The 25,234-nt window shown below is 39.0% G+C and overlaps 1 protein-coding gene across 8 annotated transcripts in view; it reads right to left on the bottom strand.

Annotated features, from left to right (window-relative positions):
- Window positions 1-156: 156 nt before the first annotated feature.
- kif21b (kinesin family member 21B) overlaps window positions 157-25,234 on the bottom strand; it is a 64,627-nt gene continuing 39,549 nt past the window's right edge. For 2 of the 8 annotated variants that reach the window (XM_043252395.1, XM_043252397.1), the window contains exons 20-35: window positions 24,949-25,050; window positions 24,423-24,588; window positions 24,208-24,268; window positions 24,071-24,119; window positions 23,742-23,941; window positions 23,534-23,608; window positions 22,550-22,663; window positions 19,031-19,069; window positions 12,391-12,527; window positions 11,640-11,820; window positions 11,384-11,548; window positions 11,166-11,283; window positions 10,290-10,460; window positions 8,724-8,923; window positions 6,735-6,869; window positions 157-4,724 (exon numbers count right to left, since the gene is read on the bottom strand). In XM_043252395.1, the coding sequence (XP_043108330.1) occupies window positions 6,770-6,869; window positions 8,724-8,923; window positions 10,290-10,460; window positions 11,166-11,283; window positions 11,384-11,548; window positions 11,640-11,820; window positions 12,391-12,527; window positions 19,031-19,069; window positions 22,550-22,663; window positions 23,534-23,608; window positions 23,742-23,941; window positions 24,071-24,119; window positions 24,208-24,268; window positions 24,423-24,588; window positions 24,949-25,050 (1,878 nt within the window). In that variant the 3' untranslated portion in view covers window positions 157-4,724; window positions 6,735-6,769. The remainder of the gene's footprint in view (window positions 4,725-6,734; window positions 6,870-8,723; window positions 8,924-10,289; window positions 10,461-11,165; window positions 11,284-11,383; window positions 11,549-11,639; window positions 11,821-12,390; window positions 12,528-19,030; window positions 19,070-22,549; window positions 22,664-23,533; window positions 23,609-23,741; window positions 23,942-24,070; window positions 24,120-24,207; window positions 24,269-24,422; window positions 24,589-24,948; window positions 25,051-25,234) is intronic. The other 6 variants (XM_043252396.1, XM_043252398.1, XM_043252399.1 and 3 more) reach the window with 4 other exon arrangements.

Below are 25,234 nucleotides of genomic sequence, written 5' to 3'. Positions count from 1 at the left end.
TCTATACGGACAGATCATATCTTCAGGGTGATCACAGACAGGAAACAGGAAGGAACTCAACCGTAATTCTATCTCGGAGATAAACAGCAAGAAAACATCACAAGAACAATGAGAATTAACTGCCACGGGTAAAAAAAGAAATAAAAACAAACCAAGGATGTTTTATTTTTTTATTTCTCTGAAGGAGTGCTTGAACAGTCATTAAATAAAATCTGTACAGAATTTACAGTCAAATATTTTACATCAAGTTTGGTTGCATGCATGTGTAACAAAAAGGAAGAAACTCTATACAATCATTTACATTCCTTGGGAGGAGTCTATGTGATAAAAGGCACCTGTAACCTTTATTGGTGTGTTTTTTTGTGTGTGTGTCACACATGCATATATACATATACACATACACACAGATACATACATATATATGTATGTGTGTGTGTGCGCGTATGTATGTATATATGCACGTATGTATATCCCCGGCTGCATTTCACCTGCTCATGACGATCAATAAACTGTCAGCTCAACTCGGCGTTATAGCAGAACAGCTCTAAAATGACTGATTGTTCTGTCAAGCCTTTAATTTCAGCCTCTTTTTCTCTATTACTTAAATGTCTTTTCTAATCTGCGTATTAATTGTCTACCTGGGTTGCCAGGTAACTAGAAAGCACCCCTTTAAAACGTTTCTTTTTTTTTTCCCCCAAAAGGGATTTAACAGCAGCGTTTTGCGATGGCATGATGTTCCACACGCTGAAAGCGAGGTAAGGCTTAAGGCGTATTGCAGAGCGGCCCGGGAGAGACGGAGAGGGGCGTAAGGCAGCTGGGGCAACAGTGGCAACCTGCTTACCTTTGGCATCAAAGGGGGGCAAAGCCACAAGTTAGCACTACACTGGTCAGTGAACAGGTGTCAACGATCTTTCGTTTAAGATCCTATACGGACGCAGAAGCTTATACAGCGTGTCAATGCCATGCATCACTGGCCTAGAATATAAAATATAAGCACCGTAAAGCTACAACACAGAATGTACCACTGGTAAACTACTGCTGTGAAGTTAAACGCGTAAGAAAGATTAACCCCAGAAGCTTCAGATACTGTACATTGAAAGTTAAGCCCGCTATAGAGCGACTTGAAGCAGAGCACCAGGAATTACAGGCCACTGACTGGCATGGCTGTAAAAAGCGTCGGTTTAAGGTGTATTTAAGATTGCGACTGTCAATCTCAGAAGCAGCCTTGTAAACCTATGTGCTTTCAGATACACCGGAGAGGCTGAAATTATCAGTGTTATTACATAAGTGAATTCACAAACCAATTTCACAGTCTTTAAGTCCTAGCAATACCAAACTCTCTTCCCAAGAAAATTACAATTGTACCAAAAAACGCAATTTGAAACGATGCTTTTTCATTTCTAAAATGAAATGAGTTAAAGACGCACAGTCCTTGGTAATCTCACTAATGAGGGGCACTTATTAAAATAAGGTTGACCCCGTGTATGTATGCATTATTAGAAGAGCATACGGTTAAAACACGAGATCTCTGAACCTCATTCATTGAAACGAACAAAACAAAAATCGCAGAAATAGATCATTTTGCGTACGCTGAAGTGACATGAAATTGAAACTTTTTTTCGCAAGCAATCAATTCGTTTGGCTCGTTTTTTCGAATGAGGCCCTGTTGCGCGTTTCGTTCGAACAAAACACCGATATAAACTTACAATTTTGCCAAAACGATCTAAAGGGTGTGGGGGTGGTGGGGGGGTTGTGTAGAAATGTGCAAGTGATTATTTAAATCAAGCTTTGGCAACACGTTTGACGCTGTATGTTTTGATCTCCCTTTAAGAACAAAACACACAGACACGCACAAAAAAAAAAAAAAAAAAAAAAAAAAAAAAAAAAAAAAAAAAAAGATGCGAGATGGTAGAAAGCAGCATTTTTCACAGTTTTGAAAACAAATGTTCTTTGAAGTAGACGCTCTGATCATTATTTAATAAATTTGGCCTTGTTTTAAAAGACTTCACAGAAAAGATCCAAAACCCATTTCTTTTTACTAGGACAAAAATGTATCATTTGGTCCAAAAAAAAAAAAAAAAAAAAAAAAAAAAAAACGCCCTATATTGTTAGTACATACCAGATTCATAAACCCAAATATAATCTTAATGAGGATGACATACTGTCTTAATGAAGGCACAGTACACACTCTTAATAAAAGGTGTATACACTGCGAACCACTGGTAGAAATCTATTAAACTAAAGGTTAAGGAAGCCCCTACTGCATTCTTCCTTATGAATATTTATGTATGTATATGAGCTTTACATTATGCAAATGACTCCAACCTAGAGACTCGTTCTTAGAAACGCTGTATAGTAGCTTTAAATGACTGACAGCGCGTCGTATTCGCTCAAAAAAGAGTAACTTGCAAATTGGATCAAATCTAGCTCGGGAATTCCGCGGCGCTCTTAAAGCTCTTGATGTGCGATTATCCGTGCTGCGGGTCGTTCATCAGATAAACCACATCTCCGTCGTCTGGAAAGTAGAGCTTCCTCCTCAGAGTAGCTCGAGCACGGGGCTGTGTTCAGGTGGTGAACTGCCAAGGGCCACTCCAAAAAAAAATGTTGCGCAGATGAGAGTGATAGATATGTTTCATTAAAAAAGACTGTAAATCTAGGAAAGCCTGAGAAGGGAGCAGCGCGTGGCACAGCAAGATTGATGGCATAAAAATAAACAAAGTTGCATGTGTTCTAGCAAGACAAGCTCGCGACGCCCACGTTCCCCCGACAGGCACGCCGTATCCTCCAATGCAGAGGAGGCTGCTTCCGATTTCATTTAATAGGGAGTGAAACTCTGAGAGGAGGGCTGAAAAACACAAAGTCTAATTTGACCTACTTTAACACTGCCGTCTTCAACATGCTTGTTCAAAAGTGTGATAGTGGAGAAACATCAATGGCTGGATCTCGTTATAGGGTCTTAAAGGGGTAGATCATCTGAATATGTATATTCTGTAATAATTTACTAAATTTTTAAAAACGTATTTCTTACTTCATCCGAACACAAAGGTTTAGCAAATTGTTCCAGCTGCTCTTTTCCCACACTGATTCGCAAAAGCATGCTTCAAAAGGTGAAAAAAAAAAATTAGAATAAAAATACAACAAAAACATACATGTAGTCCACGTGTAGTTTTTTTTTTCCTAACATATAACATACTTGGACATGCACAGAGAAAAATGAGATGTTTTTAAATATATATTTTTTTCAAATATTTTTTGTGTGTGTGATTTTTATGTTTTTTTTGGTGGTTAAAAGCTCTCCATGTACCTTCATTTTATGGAAATAAGCAGCTACAACAATCTACTAAACGTCTTGCTAAAGTATTGGTTTAGCGTAAAGAACAATTTTCATTTTTTGGTGAACTGTTCCTTAAAAAAAAATGCATAATAATAGTATAAAGATAATAACTTGGACCAGGCATGCTGTGCAAATTCTTTAACACTTCTGCAGTGTTGTATGGTAACCATAATATCTATAGAAAAAAAATATTAGGCTAAAAAAAAAAAAAAAAAAAAAAGTGACCAAATTTTTCTCCAAAATTACAGTGTTAGATTGTCTGAAGTTTTGTTTTGTCGTACCAGGACAATGTCCGACAACGTGAAACTGGGTCTCTTCTACTCTCCTCAGGGAATTGTTGCCATTCAGTCGGATGCTTGAGCCTGAGGTAACATCTAGTTCTGCCTAAAACTGTCTGCTAATGTCACTAAACTCAATCCCCCGATGAGTTGGGCTTATTACATGGGCAGACTCTCAAAATGCCCACTCAGCAGACTCCAAATACTGCTTTACACTTCTGAGACCTCCATCCACACATTCAGAAGACACAAAAAAAGCTGGAATCCTGTTATGTGCAAGAAACCATAATCAGTGAAGGTTTAACTCACAAAATCTAGTTTTGAACCTGAGGTAGAAAACATAAAATTCACAGCGGGATGGAGAGAACGAGTTTAAAAGCGAAGGAGGCCTGTACAGTGTTTGTCTTGGTGTTTAAGGAAGCCATAAGTTATTAGAAATGTTCAGTGGAAAACCCTAAAGAGGAAGGCATTGAAAAAACGCGATGGTCCATACTATTGCACAATGTTTCAAGGGAATGTGGGACTGGGATTGATGACGACTCTGCATCTGCTCACGTCAGTAAACACGAAAGGCGCCAATCTTCAAGATACTGAGAAAAAGTGATTCAGGTTCTGAAATCTAAAGTCATATGGCTCTTTAGGAACTACAAAAAAAGGGACTCTGAAGTGATTCCATCTTGACGTGATAAATATTCTGAAGTAAAATCAGCAGCTACAGATGATGTTGTCTCAAGGACATGTTTTTGTTTAGACAGGAAGTGCAGAAGGACACTTCATTGTACAGATAATACAGTTTCGGCGTCATCAAAATGGCACCTTAAAAACATCCGGCAGCCTGTCTCAGACTTGTATGACCATTGGTTCATATTCCTTGGATGCGACTCCGGTTCAAAGGGTTGTGTCTTCTAAACAGATAGCTGTCTCTCATCTCCTCAAGGCAGGTCAAAGAAACCAACCCTCTGGAGGGAAACAGCTGACCTACGGACTTTCACCACGGTCGGTTTCCAATTAGCCGACAGCCCAAAAAGGCTCCATTGTAGCAATCGTTCCAATCGGAGGATCGTCACCTTTTCTTCCCCATCTTCGGATTCCAGATCTTTACTCTCATGTCACTGTGGGATGGAAGAAACAAAAAAAGGAGACATAAAATGAGAGGTGGAGGAGATGCACAAGGCCGATAATCAGAAAGACAGACACACTCGGTTGTCTGAATCTTCAGACACCGTCACAGTAGCTCCTCACATTGAAGAGATGGCACAGACATCAAAACCAAGAGTTCACAAAGCGAACCGCCACAGTCCCTGCTCCTCTCACCAATTAGGCACATGCACCGCTTTATCCCAATAAAAATCAAAACCCCGCTGTGAGAACCAGCCCACAGAACCACATGCTCGCATCTTAACAAACACACTCCATTTCCAAAGAAAAAGAGGAGTTTTGAATCACAGTGCGATACAAATGAAGGGGTGATTAGGTTGAAATAAGTTCGAATAATTCCTTCATTAAAAAAAATATATATATATTCTCTTCTTTAAGCATTAATCATACAATTTAATGTGGTTTGCTCAAAAAAATGAATGGGATATGAAAAATGTTTCACCCAAGATTTTGGCACAAATTTCTAGGTCTTGCTAAAAGCAATGAGTGCTTTTAAAAGCACTTGGATCCTGGTAAAACAGCACTATGTCTCGAAGGGCGCTGAGGTAGGATGTATCTTGTGGTTCCTAGACCTTAACTAGATCCAATTAAACAGATTTACGCCACTGGTGTTGAATGCAATTAAAGGTGCAATAGGTTTTTATTGCTCACTAAAAGATGAGCCACTTGAGTGCATCTAAATGGGGGGGAAACTATGCATAGAGTCAATTAGTACAATTTTCTTTTACTGGCCTGAAGTGAAAGAGCTAAGGGAAAGTTACGTGGGATCAAACACCTGAAAAGAAGTTGGCCTATGAAACGAAACCGGTACAAAGTACGAGAGATCTGGAAGTCTAACATAGAGAGATGATATACAACTGAAAGTGTGAGAAATAAATGACAGCAACAAAATGACACAGTTGAGCTGTGTAGTTTATTCTCAGACATTCTGCAGCTCACGTCCCCTCGAGCGCATTCGAAATGCTGCCGCTCGGCTTGTCTTTAACCTTCAGGAACTGTCACGCCTTTGCTCAAGTATCTGCACTGACTGCCAGTAGCTGCCAGAATCAATTTCTGTTTGTCCGACAATGTTAAAAAATGGCCTGGTCAACCACTAAACTCTGGGTAAACAGCCTTATGTGTCCCTACTCGCGTATGGCATTTAGAATGAAAAGAATTAAATTAAAATTAATGTCTCCCAAAAATGATTATGTACATAAATACACACACACACACACACGTATATATAAAGACACACACACAGTTTTTTGCAAACACATTTTGGCTTGGTAATCATTTCGCAGTACTAATATCTAGAATATTATAAATCATTTTAAACCAATTTAACACTTCATGAACGTAATTAACCGTTGGAGTAAGTTATTTTTAATCATTCTGCAACCATAAGAAATACCATACGAGTAAATTTCCTGTCAAGCTCTAATTTTATCTGACAGCAAAACATTGCAACAAACCACATTTCTTTCAGTTTTACCAAGCATCGTGTTGCAGGTTCTTTTTTTATTCTGCTTTTGCAATGTGATGATGACAACAGATACGGGTTTTCTCACTTGATGTAATGAACAAGCTCTCATTAATTATTCTACTGGAATACACATAGAAACTTATTCACTATATCCTCACTCGTGTATTTCATTGTCATTGGCAAATCTGGCAACTATTTTTTTTTTTCTCAGAAATCATGATTATAGCAGCCTGGACTCACTTAAACCGGTGTAAGTTATGAAGTACCCAACCAATCAGATCAAAGCTTAAAGTTTTGGAAGATTCTTGCCACTTTTATGTGCAATATCCATCAGATAATCTGAAACAGCCAAAAGGACCACTTTTATGTAGCAAAGTATGCTACCTTGTCAATTGTTAAGAGAGTTTCGGCTAAGGACTTGTCAGAAGGAAAAAGGGAAAGGGGAAAAATATCCTCAAACAGAGAGACATTAGAAGATTAGAGAGAGAAAGGACAGTACCAGAGGGAACCAGGCAGGAGGTGGTTAGTGGAGGCTCAGGGGAGGCTGGTGGCCCGGCCCTTGATGGCCAGGACTCGACGGGGCAGACAGGGCGTGAGCCCGGGGACATAACTCCACAACTTCACCCGACAGTCACTGTGGTTATGAAGCCCCACAGAAAGCACAAAGGGAAGGGATGAGAACGAGAGGCAGAGAGAGACAGAGTTGGAGGAACAGAGAGGCACATTAATGAAGAACAGTCAAACAATCCCACAATTCCCTGCCCGCACCATCTGTTCTACAAACAAGCACCCCCGAAATGCACAAAAGTAGGTCTTAAAAACATATTAGTCTGACTGAACATTTCTAAGTAGTCTACTGTCTGGAAAAAGACATCGCAAGAGAGTAGGAGCCTGAACCGAGTCGCAGAAATAGACGAGCAAGTCATAACCGATGACCCATTTAGAACCTTTGGAGGGCCGTAAATAACTAGTTACATTATCATTTCAAAATTACCATAGTTAAACCCTGTTTTTCCAGTGGGACATGAAAGGTGTTCTTTATCTTGTTTTCCCGATGCACCTGTGAAGTTTTCTTTTCGCCTTACTTAGAGATAGGAAGTTCAAACTGCAAACAGGACCGATTCATCTTTTCTTTTACATCACATAATGTATTTCCACAGATTATGTGACATTTAAATGCTTTAACACATTCCTAGAAATGTCTGTGTTGGAAAATAGGGCCATTCATTAACACTTCGATTAAGATTAATTGGTGTATTTAGTGCAGTTTTTTTTGTGCTCCAGTTTAGTTTTTTACTCCTAGCATAATTGAGATAAATGGTCGTTCCATACGAGTTCTTACCATCTCCTATAGGCTTCTTCCTGCAAACTAACAAAAGCTGATTACATTCTTAATGTTGCCGAATGGAAAATAGAAAAAAAATTATAAAAACATTGTCATCAGCTCGACAACGCAAATACTTACAACACAACCAAACACAGAAACATGCTCCCAATATTGTTTAATGTTTATCAATGTCGACCCTTAAAAGAAAAAAAAAAAAAAAAGTGAGATTTTTGACTTTTTAACTTTAGTTTTTGTATATTGTTAGCCTAAATAAGACGCCAAAATACAATATTACTGTAAATGTGAAGCATTATGTAAGCAGAGTTTAAATAGTTAAACCATGGTAACCATAAATTCTCCATGGTTTTGCTACACTATAGTTTAACCATGGTATTTGTACAATAGTAATCAATACACCCAAAAAAAACAAACATTTACTGTATTGAAACAATAGATCATTTTCATAAAGGGTTGTTGGGGTCCACTGTTGTCTGTGCTACTTGAAGCGCTTTTCTGTATTTGGTTGTGTTGCAAGCATTTGCAGCATGCTTCTAGATTTGGTTTTATTTGCAGCACATTTCTGTATTTGGTTGTGAGTACAGTACAAAATGTGCTTTCCTAGCTTAGATTTTTTTCCTTTTTTTCAGTCAAAACATTCATTAAAGAAGGATTTTCTACACAAACAAAAGTTCTTGTCTTCAGAAAAAAAGTGTTTTGCTTGAAACGAGCAAAATAATCTGCCAACAGGTTAAACAAGAATAAATCGCACCAAAAATTAGACAATTAGACATTTAGTACACTTAAGAGTCACCCACGCAAAACTGCCTTAATCTGCTTTTTAAAGCAACAGCCACAACTTAAAATCCATCCAAGTCCTTGCCTTAGATGTTATACTCAGATTTTTAAACTCATATATACCTCACAATATGGAAGAAAGAGTCTTTCGCTATTTTGATTTCATTGCAACTGTAAGCTATAATGTATCTTTTATATATCAGCACTTGGCTCCGTTTACCAGGCTTTTGTGAGTTAGAACAAACTGCCCAGTCTGATTTGCAAACCAGCTTATTAAAAATAAGACAGAACCAAAAGAACAATTTTTTTCATGAATTGCGCACTACTAGTAAATGAAGAACACTCTCTGTTGCCCGATGCACGTACCTGGAGGCGGTAAAGATCTGTTTGGAATTGGCGCAGATGGCATTGATAGGGCTGTCGTGGCCCTTAATCTCTCCAATGGGCGTGAAGTTGTCCACGTTCCACACCTTGAGCATTCCCCCCCTGCAGGCGCTGAGGAGCATGGGCCGCCCGGGGACAAACGCCAGAGCACACACCCAATCCTTGTGAGCGTTTGGGATTTGCTGAGGAGAAACAAGTAACATCCTCTGCTTTACAAATGGCACCATTCTCAGGGTCAAAAATGGTAATAATAAGACTGCAAATTATTTAAACTAGCCAAATTATAAATGTAAAAACAAACCTCTAAATAATAAAAATACAGCTGATATAAAAGGATTAAGACATTCATAAAGCTGTCCATGTCATATGATATATTTCACTTTTTGACCATCATCTTCGGCACATTCTGCCAAAAATTCTCATAAAACAGAGCAACCAAAGCACTTTATCTTGGCAAATTTACCCAGTTGTGCAATCAGAGAGGGCAAGTAAAGTGTGTGTTTAGATAAACCCACTGCTTACACATTGGTAACTGCATTGGGATTTAAACGTCTTCCTATTGAGGGCGAGAGACGGCGTGTGCTGTCAATCACTTGAAATAAAAAGATTAGGATGCGTTTAATACACTGGATGCTAAATAAATCTGGTCATGTAAAGACTGATGTTAAGATAACGCTTTAAATAAACATGTCTTTCATCTGCATGCCCAAAAACCTTCAAAAAACTGGAAATGTTTACTGATTAAGGATCTCCGTTGTTCTTGACACACCCTGGTGATATCGGTTTGGGATTTGGGCATCAAACTGTGTGTTAATTATGACTATTTACAATAAAATGTTCCTGCGAAATGCATAATTCATATATCCTCGACTCATTTTGTCAAACCCATTTTTATGTCATCTTGTAATAGTCTACCATTATTTTTGACCTTTTAGCTCTGGATGATGTGAAACTTCGGTAGGTGTTCTTGTCTAATATAAGCAGCTGGAGAAACCATTAAAATTAAATGCATTACTAGCTGTTCTTAGCTGTCAGACCGCGATGACGTCAATTGGTGCTGATAAATGAAGCCATCCTACATCTATTGACAGAGGAACAATAGGTAAATGCTGGGTTATTAACCTCTGAAACATAATTTGTCTGTGTATATATTATTTTTGCGGTATTGGATATTGTATTTAATTTTGTCGCTGTCAGTCATGTACAAGCCGTCTTAACTTAATGCACTTTAAACACTTTAAAGCACTTTCTGCTTATCGTTCACGCAGTTTTTCTTTTGTAGTTCCTTTAATAATTGTATAAAAATATGTTAGATATCTAACATGTATTCGCTGTAATTAAATGGAAATGTTTGGGGGGGGGTGTTGTGGCACAGAAGGCTAATTGCTTTGACAGTATGATGATTGAAGACTATAGAGGAAAAGAAATAATATAACCACAAATATTTAATACGTTACAAGCAGCGTGCAAATTATGTCATGTGACATTATAACGTCGCACATTAACATTAAGGCCAAAATATGCTTACATGTGATAGGATTTTTTTACCTGAATAAGTTCCTGCTGTCTCAGATCCCATTTCTTAATGCCATTATCTCGGGATCCGCTAAACAGTACGTCGCCGTATACAGCAAGGCACTCAATTCCATCGTAATGTGGGGGCTCGAAGTTATGAGCTGGTCCGATGTTACCCTGGGTACCCTCCGCAACATCAAATATCTGCATTAAAAAAGATCATGAACAGACAATGAATTTTGGCATAAGTCAATATAAAAAGCGCATCGCAAGATGTTTTTGAGTCAGAACTCAAACCTTTCTTGTTACAACTTCTACTCACTGAGACATCTATATGATTGTTTTGATGCGAGTGGACTTTACGTGGTCAGCCATTCCGTCTCAAAATCATTTATTTCCTAGCTAAATCAAGGCAAAAGCATTCATATGCACATTGTTCCTTTTAGTGGCATGAAAAATAACAGATATTTCAATTGTGATTAAACTATATACAGAAAGCAAACAAAGAAAAATCCCTTTATTAATCACAGTTCAGCACAAGTTCTGCCATCTCATCAAATCGGCATAATGAAACTCATATTTACATTGTGTCAGCACTTTTTTAGTTATGATGAGAGAATTCACAAGAGTGTGCGAGTTAAACAAACTACAACGCCAAAATAGAGTGCTTAAAGGAACCTTCGATGGGGTAAATGTACAGCAAACATAGCACTGTAATCCACACTTTAAACACTGGAAAATAGGTCATCGTTTCAACAGCTTCCCATGCGTAATTTTTCCATATGCAAAGATGTTGCAATTGTTCAAACCACAGCCAAAAACAAGGTTGAAAACTGATATTTATTTCTAAATTATTGCTGGTACTCAATGAAAAGGGAACCTATATGAAACAAAAATGGCTAAACGCACCTTCACATAATGGTCTTTGGATCCAGTGATCACGTGATCCTTGCCTCCCCCAGAATAACCCACTGTGAGACACATGACTGACCCAATGTGTCCGGTCAGCTTCCCAGTGGCTTGCATTCTGCATTAAAAGAATAAAACAGATTATGCACATGGTTATGAACTCTGTAGGTTTCTGAATTCATTGATAAATGCTAATGAATTAGGAATGATCTCTGCACCTGTTGAGGTCCCATGTGCGGACAGTGTTGCCTGCAGCGGCATACAGCACAGATCCGGAGGGATTGAGGGCGATCTGGTTGATCTGGTACTCGCCTTGGGCTGTAGTGATGGTGCGAGTGGTTGTGCCAGCACAGGCATCACCCGAGACCACCTGACCCGATGACCTAAAGATGGAAGGGTCAAAATAGTCATGCTAAACTAAAAACCAGGTGCATTCAGATACTACTGCTAAATGCTAATTGAAAAGACACTCACGTAAATGTCCGGACACACTTGGCAGAATCGCGAATATCCCAAACTTTGATAAATGAGGTGGAAACTGTGAAGACCAGGCCGGAGTTGCTGCAGTATTTGACAGACACAACGTTGTTAGGATGTCCTCTCAGGGTCACGATTTCCTGTCCAGTCACCAGGTTCCACATCTTGCAGGTTCGATCTAAAACCGGGTAATTAAAAAATTGTTACACTATTCATATTGTACCCATATGATGCCAATTAAATGCATCCTTGAGCCCAAAGGAAAAACGAAAGTATATTTTGTGCTTTAGGCACACATTACCAACGGCAAAAAGGTTAAGCATGCTTAAAAATACATCAAATTTAGATTAAACTAAGTTTTGGAAATCCTTTTAATTATTTAAAAAATGTTCAGTTCCTTTAATGTATTAAAAGACATTAAAGCTAAACTTTGTACTCAAATGTCCAAAGGTTGCTAGACCCTCTAGCACAAACGCATAATTTGCAAAATATGCATTTATGAGTAGCTTGTAAATGAATAATAACTTAAGCACTGTCTGCGAGTAATATATTATAGCTGCATGAGATTTCTGTTGAGCTGCCCACAGTTAGCCTTCTCTACAGCAGTGGGCAGCTGAACAGCTCAATAAAGCATGCTGAAACTCTGACCTCGAGAAAATGCATTTCAAACTGGCTCGTGTTTGTGCTTATGGGTGTTTATGTTTTCCTTTCACAGGTTCACAGTGGGAAAAAAAAAAAAAAACTATACCTTTAGAGCCGGTAAATAGCAGCTCGTCTGTGGAATCCAAGCAAAGCACAGGTTTGGTGTGTCCCTCGGCCATCGCCACACACTGCAGAGGGGCCGTCCTGCCCCCTTTCAGCCCACCTGTGGGAGTGATTACACCCCTGCACAAAGACAAGCAACATTTTAAAGCACTGGCGTGAAGTGCGGAAGTCTGTGAGGTTAGTCGAGCAGGTGGAAAGGAGGATGTCACGACAAAGCTTGCGTTCAAATACAACGTGTGCCATCTGTTCCACGCGGATGGACGAAAAAAAAGCAGAAAAACAATTTTTTGCATCAATGTGTGAAAGAACAACAGATTGAGGGACAATAGAAAGAAAATCTAAAACGGGAAGAACGTCCAATCCCTTAACCTAATTACAGGTTATTGTCGAGTTTGTGCAGCCACTGAATGGTGTTTTTATGTCAAGTACTAGAATTAAGGCCTGTTCACAACAAAGACGAAAACCATAAAAACAATGACAAAGATATAGTTCTAAAAATCTTAATATTAAAGAATAGCAGAGTCCACACCACAGCTATAAAGATGAAGGCAGAGAAAAATTGTATAGTCATTATCACAATTTTATCCAGCAGATGAGCAACAGAAATCACTGGCGCCCAATCAGAATTAATACTACTATCATAAACGTAAGAATTTTAAATGGTAGACGCATGTTTGCTTTGAATAAACAGGCGATATTTTTCTGCTGGTGTGGACGCTAATATCTCTTTATAGTTTATGTTCTTGGAGAGAACAGGGCTTTACCATGTGGGCTAAGCTAACATGCTGTGCAATGCTAACGCTAACTATATGCTAAGCAAATACATGGAGCTGTTATTTGGCAAGAACCTACCTGAAAAACCAAAGAATGATATACAGAATTGGTAATTTACCATTAAGATTTTTTTAAATTATGTTGTAAAAGTATTAAACGACATGCATCATAGTGATTTTTTATTACTTATTATACAATTTACAAAAAAGGTCTCTATAACTTGCTATACTATCTGTTTTCTTTTTATTCACTATATAATTTTAAAATTCCTTTCTACCTCATGCTAACTTACACTCGTCATTGCTCTTACTGATTTTGATTGCTTCCATTGTCCTTGTAAGTCACTTTGGATAATATGTCTGCTAAATGCCTAAATGTAAATGCGATGTAAATGAATAGAGTAGTCATTAAAAATTCTTTCAGCCAATGTAGTTGCTAGGTGGGACTTGATTCAATAGGCAGACGGAATTGTTCGTGTCCTCTCCTTTATGAGATCCGGTGGTTGAACATTGCACAATCCAGGTCCCAGACCTTTGGGCACTCTCCCTGGAGTTCATTGTCAACGTGCTGATATTTAATTTGATTTATCAGCCTCCAGCTGTGTTTTACAGGCCGCCACTCCGTCTTCCTCTCTGGACTCCATGGGTCACACAGGATACGGCCATCAGCCAGGCAGACGAACATGAGTGAAAACAATAGAACAGACTCCATATATCGAGCAGGTGCTAATTATGTCCTGTCGTAGTGTACCACAGCCAAGCAGCAGGGGAGCCGATACATGTGGTGCTGATGTCACACTGACTGCAAAGCCAAGCCGAATGCACACTTGAAAGGGAAGCCTGTTCGACTGATGCAAACTGCAACCAAGTCCTCTGTGAGTTGTGGACTTTGCTTCAGAAGCTTAAATCCGCATTTCAAAGCCGCTCAGTTGGTCACTGCTGACTTCGCAGGGTGGCACAGAAAGAGGATCTATTTTAAGACATCTTCAACGTCCAAAAACGTGTTTTGCAGAAGCATGATCTACTTCGTGCAAAAAACATTTATCTCCAGACCCCAAAGGCTGCAATTGACAGAAATGTTAAAAGGATAGATCACCCAAAAATGTTTATTCTGTCATTAATTACTCACCCTCGTATCATTCCATACCAGTAAGGCTTTCCTTCATCTTCTGAGCCTAAATTAAGATATTTTTGATGGAAGCTGAGAGAAGCACAGAATCATATCATGGACATTGTTAAAACTGGGGTGCAACCGTAAGTTTACAAAGTTGTGAGTAGTATTTAAGCGTGAAGAAAACAATACATTTTTGCATTTCTGTGCCTTGATCGTGGTAATGTCCTTGCTGTCTATAAAGGGTCAGAGAGCTGATGGATTCCATCAAAAATATCTTGATTTTGAACGACATGAGGCTGAGTAATTAATGACTGAATTTCTATTTTCGTGTAAACTAAATCTTTAAGAAACTAGGTAACATTACTTAAAGAATTATGTCACTCCAGAAATAAAGTCTGTCCTCCACATCATTCAAGATGTTCATGTCTTTCTTCAGCCGAAAAAAAATTAAAGTTTTTTTCTCCACATAGTAGACTAAGGGATTGAAGGTCCAAATTGCAGTTTCAACGCAGCTATTAATGGTCATTTTGAAAAAAAACAAAAAAACATATTTATAAATAGATGCTCATTCATTTCTTTTCGACTGAAAAAGAGAAAAGATATGAACATCTTGGGTGAGATGGGGAGTAAATTATCAATAATTTGAATTCTGGAGTGAACTAATCCTTTAATTATGATTAACTCTGACATTTTGGAATGTTAATACAAGACAAACCATTTGATATGCATGATTAAACAAAGGCACCTGGAACAAAAGGCACCTGGAAACAGGTCTTTGGAAGTCCCCTACCTCGACCACTGCAGTCCCTAATGGCTAATCCTTATCCTTCATTTAGCATTTATCCATTGGAGCTCCCTTGCCCCACTGGCCTGGTCCATAATCCATCTTGAGTTGATATGCACAAGAATACAAATGAGATATAACTTGTGCACGTGTGCTGAGGCAGCACAGAATTTTCAAATGATCGACTGAAACTCAAGCAGGGATGAAAAGAAGTCTGAGGATGCAGAGCAACACAGGGCTTTTTAAACTTATTTATATCCACATAAATTGTTTAAAAGACTCTTTGCAGGAGACAGGCAGCACATCTTTCTCCTGGCAGCCTTATGTGAAAGTGATGGTCCCAATTAGGAACCACAGAGTTTCCCAGAAGCTCCCAAAAGACACTTCAAATCTCTTCTTCACCAGTATGAATGCAGTCAAACCGTCAGTCAATCACAGAGACCGCAGCCAGACAAAGGCGAGGAAGGAAAGGTTGCTCTCAACCATGTTGGGACTCGTGTTATGATGTCACCATTTTGTGGTCTGTCTAATGGCTGACAGGCTTGGCATCACCATCACACGACACCTGTCACGGTTGCTCATATCACATCGGGGAGTGAACAATGTTTTGCCTTGGATGGCATCCACTAGCTTTTTTCTGTTTTCCCCCAACAATAGCGCAGGCAAGCTGGTGTTCAATTGAAAACTGCAATCTTCACATCCATCGTAACAGCACCACAGAGCCAACTGCAAATGGATGTAACGTTTACTGACAGCTGGCAAGCCGAATTTCTGGTCAGATTTATGATGGACCGCTGCCACGGGCTAAATGAGGGTTTCTATCGCAGGAGAGATGCGCTAAACACACATGTTGTTTTGATGGAAGAGAGGATTCATCTATAAACTGCTCCAGAACTTCAGGAAACAAAAATAAAACTTAAGGTCTCAAGGACATGTACTTGAGGGACCAAGACAAGTAAAATGACTTCGGGGGTTGATCTCTCATCTCTCGTCTTATTTCGGTCTTATTTTTCCATGCTCCCACTTGTGCGGAGAGGAGGATGCATTATGTCAATCATAACAGTAGGGGGTGTTTTAGCTCAGTACTGACCCCTCCTGGAAATGGGAGAAGTCATTTCTTTGAGTAAACAGGTGGAAGTAATCTGTCAGAAGAAAAACAAAATCAAACAGAAGTAGGCATTACTTTTCAAAAACCTGCCAAGAAAGCTTTGTACCTCCAGTTGTTCCTGCCAATTAGCCCACATACATTGGCAACCTGGCAGGGCTAAACAAGCTTTCCCTCCCCTATAAAAAAATAATGAGGCTCTTCCCCTTAAGACTGACAGTGTTCCCGACCAGTCTCGGAACGCTCCTTCCTGCCGGCCGAGCGAGACGGAAATGAAGCTGGAGTTTGGGATGAAGGGAAATTGGTCTCCAGTGGGCTGAGATCAGCCTCTGTCCAGCTCAGTGCCTGTGAAGTCCTAATGATGGTGGAGCCGTCAAAGCCTCTGCGCGGGCGCAGCCACACAGAGGTGACAGGAGGATGGCTGATTAAAGAGGAAACTGGGACATCCCAGCTCTCTGAGGACAGATGAAACGCGAGAGGCGGCTGTTGGCACATTTGTGCTCTCTAAAGTGAGAGAAACTCTAGGGAGGGCTGGCGAATAGGAACCAATGGTGATCAGGTTCCAGACCAACACTGTGTGAGGAGTTTAAACATAAGTATCTACCAAGTAGTGTGCGAACTTCAATCCAAGAATAATGAAAAAGCATTTACATTAAGCTCTGTTTGCATACCATTATCGTTCTGAAATTGTATGTGCAACTGCATATGTATATGCAAAATCTACACACATGTGCACATGCAAAATTCTTTCACGAACATTATTATCCTGGGTGTTTGTTAAATCAAGTCGAAATTAGACACCCCAAATTCTATAAAGGCTCCAACTTCCTTAATTTTTTTTTCCCTTCTTTATTGCCCACCAGGCAAAACGGTTCACAGTTGGGAGTTAGTAATAGTGATGTTTGCCTTGGCAAGCTTCAATAATGAGCACCGCATAATTTCTCCACACCATGCAGCTTAATTTTTTGCTCATTTGAGCTGATAAGTGAGGAATTAGAAAAGTGTTAATGCTCACCGTTTTATTCCTCACTTATTGTCGATAAAACAGGTATAGTGCCATGCTGTGCTATGAACATTGCTGCCGTAAACCAAAAATCAGTCTATACACACTCGACATGCAAGTCGAAAATGCTAAAAATGCATGAAAAAGGAAACACTCCATTTCACACAAGTGCAAAAACCAAAACATTACAACAAATGACAACAGCAAATTCGAAAGAAAAAGAAAATAGAATTGATGTTCTAAAAACCACACCTTCATGCAGCACATAACCAATGAGGAGTGAGCTCACGCTTCTGGACCCTTCCAATGGGTTGAAAGCAAAGAAATCTGATGCTCTGAGAAAAACATGGAAAGTGTGAAAAGGGGGAAGTGGAGATGGGGAGGGTCCTGTTACCTCTTCTCCAAGTCTCCTCAGCAGAGAAGACGAGCATGAGGAGGTCAGGATATGGAGTTTCTGTGCTTTTCATGGATAAACGAAGGGGACGTTGTTATGAATGAACCTTATCTGAACATTCCCATAGTGGGATTTAGAGCAGACCGCTGTGGTTCAGAGAATAGAAGCCTTCCCTACTGACTCACTCAGCTTTAAGCTGATCAAAGAGGGTGTTGATCCAAAAAAAAAAACTGCCCAGTTAAACTGGCTTCAGATAATACAATTTAGCCTAAATACTGAGACATCGTAGCGTTAAGTTTATCATCATGCTATTTTGTTTCATTCAGGGATAGTTTATCACCAGTGGCTCACTTGGTGAACATGTTAAGCCAGCTGTCTGTGATTCCTCCCTTAAACAGATTTGTCTCTCAAAGGAAATTTGGGACCGAGTAGTTCCAAGCATTCCATGTTCCATCATAGAGCCATTAAGCTTCTAATGGTATAACGAGAGCAACTCGAAAGAAACGAGAAAAATGCAATCGTGCTGTCAGGATAATGGGGTGCAGAGAAATCACAGTGTGGCTATATTGGATAAGAAAAGAATATTGAGCAACATACAAAATTGAACCTGTGGAGTTTGTCTGAACCAATTCTTTGGAGTCTTTACAGCAGAGACCAGGAAAACTTACAGAAAAAAAAACACTAACAAAATTACTGGTAGTTCAAAGGACAAAAAGACAAAACTTGCTCAGCATGTTAACAAGTTCGGTCGGCATCTTACTAGCCAATTTTCCAGTTGATTTTCATTTATAAACTTCATTTACATAGTTGCTGAAGAGTCAAGAGACAGGGCGTCTCTCAGCGGGTGGGCATTATGCCCGAGTTAAAAGCCCTGCTGACAATTTCTAGACTGCCTAAAAAGATTGTTTAACTGGTGAGGAAGACTCACATGGCTTTGGGAGTGACTACTGAAGTTCTTCTGTGTCCGATTGGGTAAATTTGTGACAATTTGTGACAAGAATCAGAGAAAAATATTAAAGGCAGTTGGCAGAAGGCATTGAGATTTTGGTGTGACACTCCAGACTAAAATCGTTTTGAGTTGGCTAGTGGGATGTCACCTTTTGATCCAAGTCCAGAGCTGTTGCGAGACTCAAATAGGGCTTTTAATAGGGCCTCCAAAACAGCTCGGCAGGAAATGATCAATTAAATGATTTTGTGACATTTAAGCGAATACGTTCAGATCAAAAGTTGTATTTTGAAATCGGTTTTCCTTCCTCTGAACCTTCAAGATCGTTAAAGCTATTCAAATAAATCCGTTCATAAGGTTCATTCAAATCTCACAGAGCTCACAGCACAGGACGCAAATGGAAAGGGTGCATGCATGCTCCTGCCATGACCACACCCGGTGGGGGGCGTGGCCGGGCGGGGCAACCAGGCAACAGGAAACAGAATGACAGACAGAGATCTCTACCTGAGCACCTCCGAGAGAGAGGAGTCGCTGTCATCCGACCTATAGGGCAGAACGGCAGTTGGGTTAGGGGAAGGCGGGAAGAGTCAGTAGAAGACAGAGAGGGAAGGGGAGGAGCTTTTCAGGAAGCAGGCAGGAGCAGGGGGTGGGGCTGGAGCAAAGGGGGAGGAGTTAGCAGGAAGGTAATGCAGAGTTCATCGGGTGGGGTTACTGGTATAAGACTCAATGTTAACAGGAAGAGCCCACTCCAAACCTGAGCTCCATATTTAGAAGCCTCACAGTGATGTATTCCCAGAGCTTGTGTTGTTGTAATAGATCTCAATTCACTCGGCTATTTGATCTGAGCTGTTTTTATAGTGACTATCAACGAAATGAAACATGACTCTAATAAAAAAGGCCAGCGTTTCAGTGAGATGTATTATCAATTACATTTTTTTTTCATTTGGGCAGCATCTCCATTGAAACACGATAGCGCTCTATGCTGAACAGCTCTCGCTATTTACAGATGCAATATACATCAGAACGTGAGACTCAAAGATTCATGTGCCAGCCATTGCGCACACGTTATACTAAGTGCTTTTATGTGAAATTGGAGGACTGCTGATGTGCAGAGAACAAAATATGAATGGTTTACAAACATAAGGGGGTTCCTTTCATCAAAAGAAATAGTTTGTGCAATTAGCGTTTTGAAACAGAGAAACCCTAAAATCAAGCTGGGACACAGTGTTAAGCTCTATCAACAATATCTATGAGCTGGAATTATAGAAATATGTAACATATTTACAATGAAAGCCTACGGGGCAAGACATTATAATGGAATAAATGTTAATGCACAACAGCATAGACATAAGACTTAAATATTATGTGATTTAAGAACAAAATATCAAACTCATTACCCATGTCTGTGCAGATTTACTTTGAAAACATTTTCTGTTGGTCGATGACAATAGTCAGAGACTTAAGAGTCAAAAGAAAAACAATACGAACCCCTGGCAGTCCCTCAGATTGCATTTGATTGGCTGAAATGTAAATGAATCGTCACGCTACTTTAAACCCCAGACTAGAGGCAAACTTACGCCATGCATGCACGCTTATTTGAGAAACAGATTAATGAAAGTGTGACCAATTGACAGGACACTTTGATTCGCTGACACCAACACTGATTTGAATGTTGATGAAGGTCTATTAATATTGGCCTGCATGAATGTCTTGCGTCTGCTGTCCGGTTTTGTTATGTTGTGCTAACCTGAGCAATGACTTAAAGGCTGTCAGGATTCCAGTCTAATCAAGTCAGTGCCGCCCATTAGGGACCAATCAGTAATCAAGTGACGAAGCGTCTCATGGGCTAAAATAATTAAGATCACGCTACAGCGTATATACTGAGAGAGACGCACCGACTGTGACTGACATGAACATTACCAGGTGAGATTATTAATGTAAGGACGCATCAGGAAACATTAGAAAGGATCTAATAAAGATCTAAATAAAAAGAAGGGGGAAAGAAGGAAGTTTATTAGCACCGCATGATAACTGTCGAAGTGAATGTCCATATGATGACCAGTACTTTCAAAATTGCTAGTCCAAAAATCCTGTTATTCTGGTCCCTAAATACTGTATGAGTACTTTAATACAGGTTTACCCCCAGAAAGGGGTCAAACTGACCCAATAGTGTCATTTGTGTATATACACACACATACAAACACACACACACACACACATTATTTTTAACGTTTGTAGCAAACAGCCTGAAAGGTACTTCACAAACAAATAAAATTAAATAAAAAATGGCATTAATTTCTTTATTAATTAATTTATTTTTGGGTCATATTACTACAAAATTCTCATAAAGTGGGTCAGTATGAGCCCCATGAATTTTTGACTAATCATGGTTTCATTGATGTCAATACTTTTGTCAATAATAATAATAATTAGTTGATTTAACTGTGTCTTTCAATTTCTCATTTTGACAACACCATATTTGGAGACAATTCAAAGAGCCTTTTGTTTGAGATTTTGTTTTTGCTACAAAATGTTTAATCTTTATTACTTTTTATGTCATCTAAAGGGGATTTTATCAGTTCATGGTCAAAAGTTTAGACACACATGAATGAGTATTTATTCTAAAACAATTGTTCTCAATCAGAGGGCTGCAGGATGACTTAAAATTTTTATTTATTATTAATAATAGTATTATAAATACTGTCATACTGTATATACCATTTGTTATTATTTGAAAAAATACACATTTTATATACTTTTTTTTTTACATTTTATGCTTTCAGAAATTTTCAGAACATTCTTTACTTCTTTAAAAAGACACCAAACTCTTCTTTAAAAAGACACCAAACTCCAGTCTGTGCTTCAAAGCATTCAAGACTTCTAACGATAACGATTTAACTAGAAAAAAAATGTAATTTTCATGCTCACAAAGTGGAACCTGCGAGCTAACGGGTTAACCTCACCTTTTTTTTTTTTTTTTTTTTTGCACACATTTCAAGTCTAAATTCTAAAAAATAAAACGAAATTTTAAAAAATGAAGGCGTGCTTCTCTTCGATAAGTTCACAAGATCTGAGGCGTCACACGATGCCGGAAGGGTTGCACCGTCAGGGCTTTGTTCAAATCTCTAATTCTAAGTATGAGCTACAGTAATAATGATGTTTGTCTTAGCAAATAGTGCTAATTATGGTAATTCAACATAGAACACAAAATGACTGTGCTAAAGGTGGTTGTATGACTTCGAACGGGATAGAAAGCACGCCAAACGCTGTAAACGAACTACGAAATGGTGCGGCCTGGTAGAAATGACATTAAGAGAAACCTACGGTCTGCTACCATATGTGTCCTATCCCACACTCGCACACACACACACACACACACACACACACACACACACACACACGGACGGGGGAATGCAATATTCAAGGGGTTGGAGAAATAATGAGATAAATCCCTGACAGGCACATCAAATGACCAATTTAGTTCTCTATGGCAATATCAGACACTGCTGATTCAATTATGGAAGGAAAGTGCAAACAAAACCCATCTTCAGAGGGTGGAATAATTGGTTATTCTACCCTAATGTGCCCACTTGTGGTGTTATAATGAGAATTCACAGGAGCCGGAGAACTGACAGTAGCTTCTGCTGTCGGCTTTGAGTTATACCAACCATTCGACTGCAATTAGAGATCGATACGCCTGCGGCACACACAGGGTTAACGCCGAGGTACCGAACGAGTGGATTAAAATACCGTAATGAAGCGCTTGGAGTAACCTGACAGAAAGCGCAGTCATTTACTTATAGCCGAAGGAAAAAAAAAAAACAAGCTGGGTGAAAAAGGAAAGCAATTAAATAAAGCTGGATAACATGTGGGCTTATTCAAAATCCCATGCTCAGGTACGTTCGAGGAATTAGACCTTAAAGGTAAATCAGCCCCTCTGATGATTATTTGGTTTTTTTTTTTTTAAATCAAGATAATAAATAGCTCGTGCTGTCTGTGTGTGTTTGTGTGTGTGTGACTCACTTGTCGAGCGCTGAGCCCTGACTCTGGTTGCTTGTCAGCCGGGAAAAGACGTTACGGTCGTTGCGCGTTCGCAGTGGAGGGGAAGAGGGAGGGGTGTAGCCCATCTCCGGACTTCTGACATAAAAAAGAGAAAAGAAAAACAACACGCACAAAAAAACAGCGTGTTTGATTAAAGTAAGAAGTGTAACGGCATACTGAAACCTAACATTTCACTTCAAAAGCTAACCTTATACACAATGTTAATCCAAAATCAAAGTTTTTGTTTACATAATACGTATACGTAGTGTGTATAGTTATGTTTATATAAATATGTAAATATCATTTATATTTAGAAAAATATTTACATGTATATACATCTATATTCTAATATTGTACGTAATATATCAATATAATTAACATATAAACATACCATTATTCTTAAGTATAAATTAAATATATATAAATATAAATTTTATATATAAATATACAATTTTCATAATAAATATACACTGTATGCAAACTTATTTCGGATGAGATTAATCGCACTACGTATGCATCCATTTATGGACCACTTCCTATATTTTAATTTAAAAAAAGCAGATTTATACTATATATTTATTTTAAACTCTGTGATATTACAATATGTCTACGAAAACAATCCTAAGAAAACATCTTGGGAAAATGGCTTTGCTTTTAGATACAAAAAGCTTTTTTTTTTTTTTTTTTTAAATGTATGTATTTTAATTACTGTGCTATTGATTCATTGACTGACTCAATCAATTCAATCAATGTTTTTTTTTTTTAATTATTTTGTAAGCTAAAGCCACGTTAACACATCACAAAAAGATACAACAAATAAAAGTAGACAGCAAAATTTTCAAGTTGTGATTTTTGTCCTGTCTTTAGGAAGCATAATGAAACTGTAATAACTCTCTTTTACTCCAGATATCAATTGGAAACGTTAACCTGAAACATTATTAGGCAGATTTTTGGTGATGAAGTTACCTATATGGCTGGCCTCGGTCGTACGACTGCCTCCTTGTTAAGGGAGATGTGTCAGATCCTCTGGATTGCCTTGGGCTGAAACATCAGCATACAAATTGTGTTACGTTCAAAATAACCGAATAACTGTGAGGAGACAGAATCCAAAATTCTCATCACACCCTGATCCCTTACAACGGAATATAATTTATTCCAGTATGGTTCCACTCACAAAGTGTGTCCTCTGACAGGCAGGCTGATGGTTCGAGACACCAGCTCTCTGGAATAGGGCTCTTTGAGGACCAGGCCGTTCTCATGGATCTCTGACAGAGAAGCCAGGGACTTGGTGATGTTCTTGGAGGAGAGGTCCAGAATCGGACCCAAATACTCAGCTGACACCGCCTTCATTTGTGCAGACAGCCGAGGCTCAACCTGCGAGAGCAAATATTTCAAAACGCTTTACTGCCATCTGCTGGTTGTGACACACAGAACAAAAAAAAAGCCCGTTCGATATAGCGATGCGATAAAATACTGCTTGATACACAATATTTTGAACTTTACCTTCATCTTAAAGTCGTCTTGACTCGCAGACAACTTCATCTGGGAAAACCTGTAGCAGGACGTTAAACAGAGATGTTTAAAATTGAGATTTGATTGTGACGGTCGTCTACGAACGTGCTGGAAGAATGCATTCATACCCGCCCTCTGACGCCTGACTGAACTCAGACGCATCCTCATCTGTGCTCGCGTAGCCATTCTCTGAGGGACGCGTGAAACAAAACCATCAATTAACGCCATAATTACAAACAAAACTGCAAGTTTATTTTTAAGCGAATACAAAAAGCTGAGCTACTCGGATCGAATCGGGCAGGAAAAATATAATGTTCATGAATACTCGTGACTGATTACTGACCTTGCTGGACATTGTGGATTAGAGCTTGCAGCTCAGGGATACACTCCGCCTTTTCCCTGAGAGCGTCCAGGATCATGTGATTTTGGGAAGAGCCCATGACATCCGTCTGCCGCAGCTGACCCTCCAGCAGCCGGATCTGAGCTTCTTTTTGAGCAACCTGTAACCCCTACATACACAAAGAGACATGATTCACATGTCTGGGGTCAGGAAGAAGTCTCCGAGGCTGCATTTAAATATATTATAAATAAATATAAATATAAATATAATAGTAATAGTTTGGAATACTACAATTTAACAAATACTTAAAAACATATATTACTAACAAATTTATTCATGTTATTTAAAGCTGAATTATCAGCATCATTTTTTTTTATTAATTTTATAATTTATGGAAACCACGATGCAATTTTTCTTTTTGGCGAATAAAAAGATCAGCATATGTTTGAAAAAAAAAAAAAAAAAAAAAAAAAAAAAAATGTAACCACATCTTCACTGCGGCTGAAAAAAATAATTGTAAAAAAATTGCCTTGTCAATAGAGGCTTTGAGGAAGTAGTCCAGGAGGGCGCGCGCTTCGGCCAGCGAGCAGGAACTGATGACCACTGAGGTGTCCACCGAGTCCAGCTCATCCTAAAACAAACACCGTTTGACAGATATGAAAAAAAAAAACGTACAAATATCAGTGAGGTGTGATTCTACTACGTACAACTAAAGAGCGTTTCTGTTACACGGAACGAGACTGTCCCAGAACAATGTGCTTAGAGACACGGACCACTGAAGATACTACACGCATTATTAACTGCGACAGATGGAC

The sequence above is a fragment of the Puntigrus tetrazona genome, chromosome 11 (assembly GCF_018831695.1).
Source record: "Puntigrus tetrazona isolate hp1 chromosome 11, ASM1883169v1, whole genome shotgun sequence".
NCBI lineage: Eukaryota > Metazoa > Chordata > Actinopteri > Cypriniformes > Cyprinidae > Puntigrus > Puntigrus tetrazona.
The sequence above is the reverse complement of the archived record's forward strand: the minus strand, read 5'-3'. Positions and strand labels throughout refer to the sequence as shown.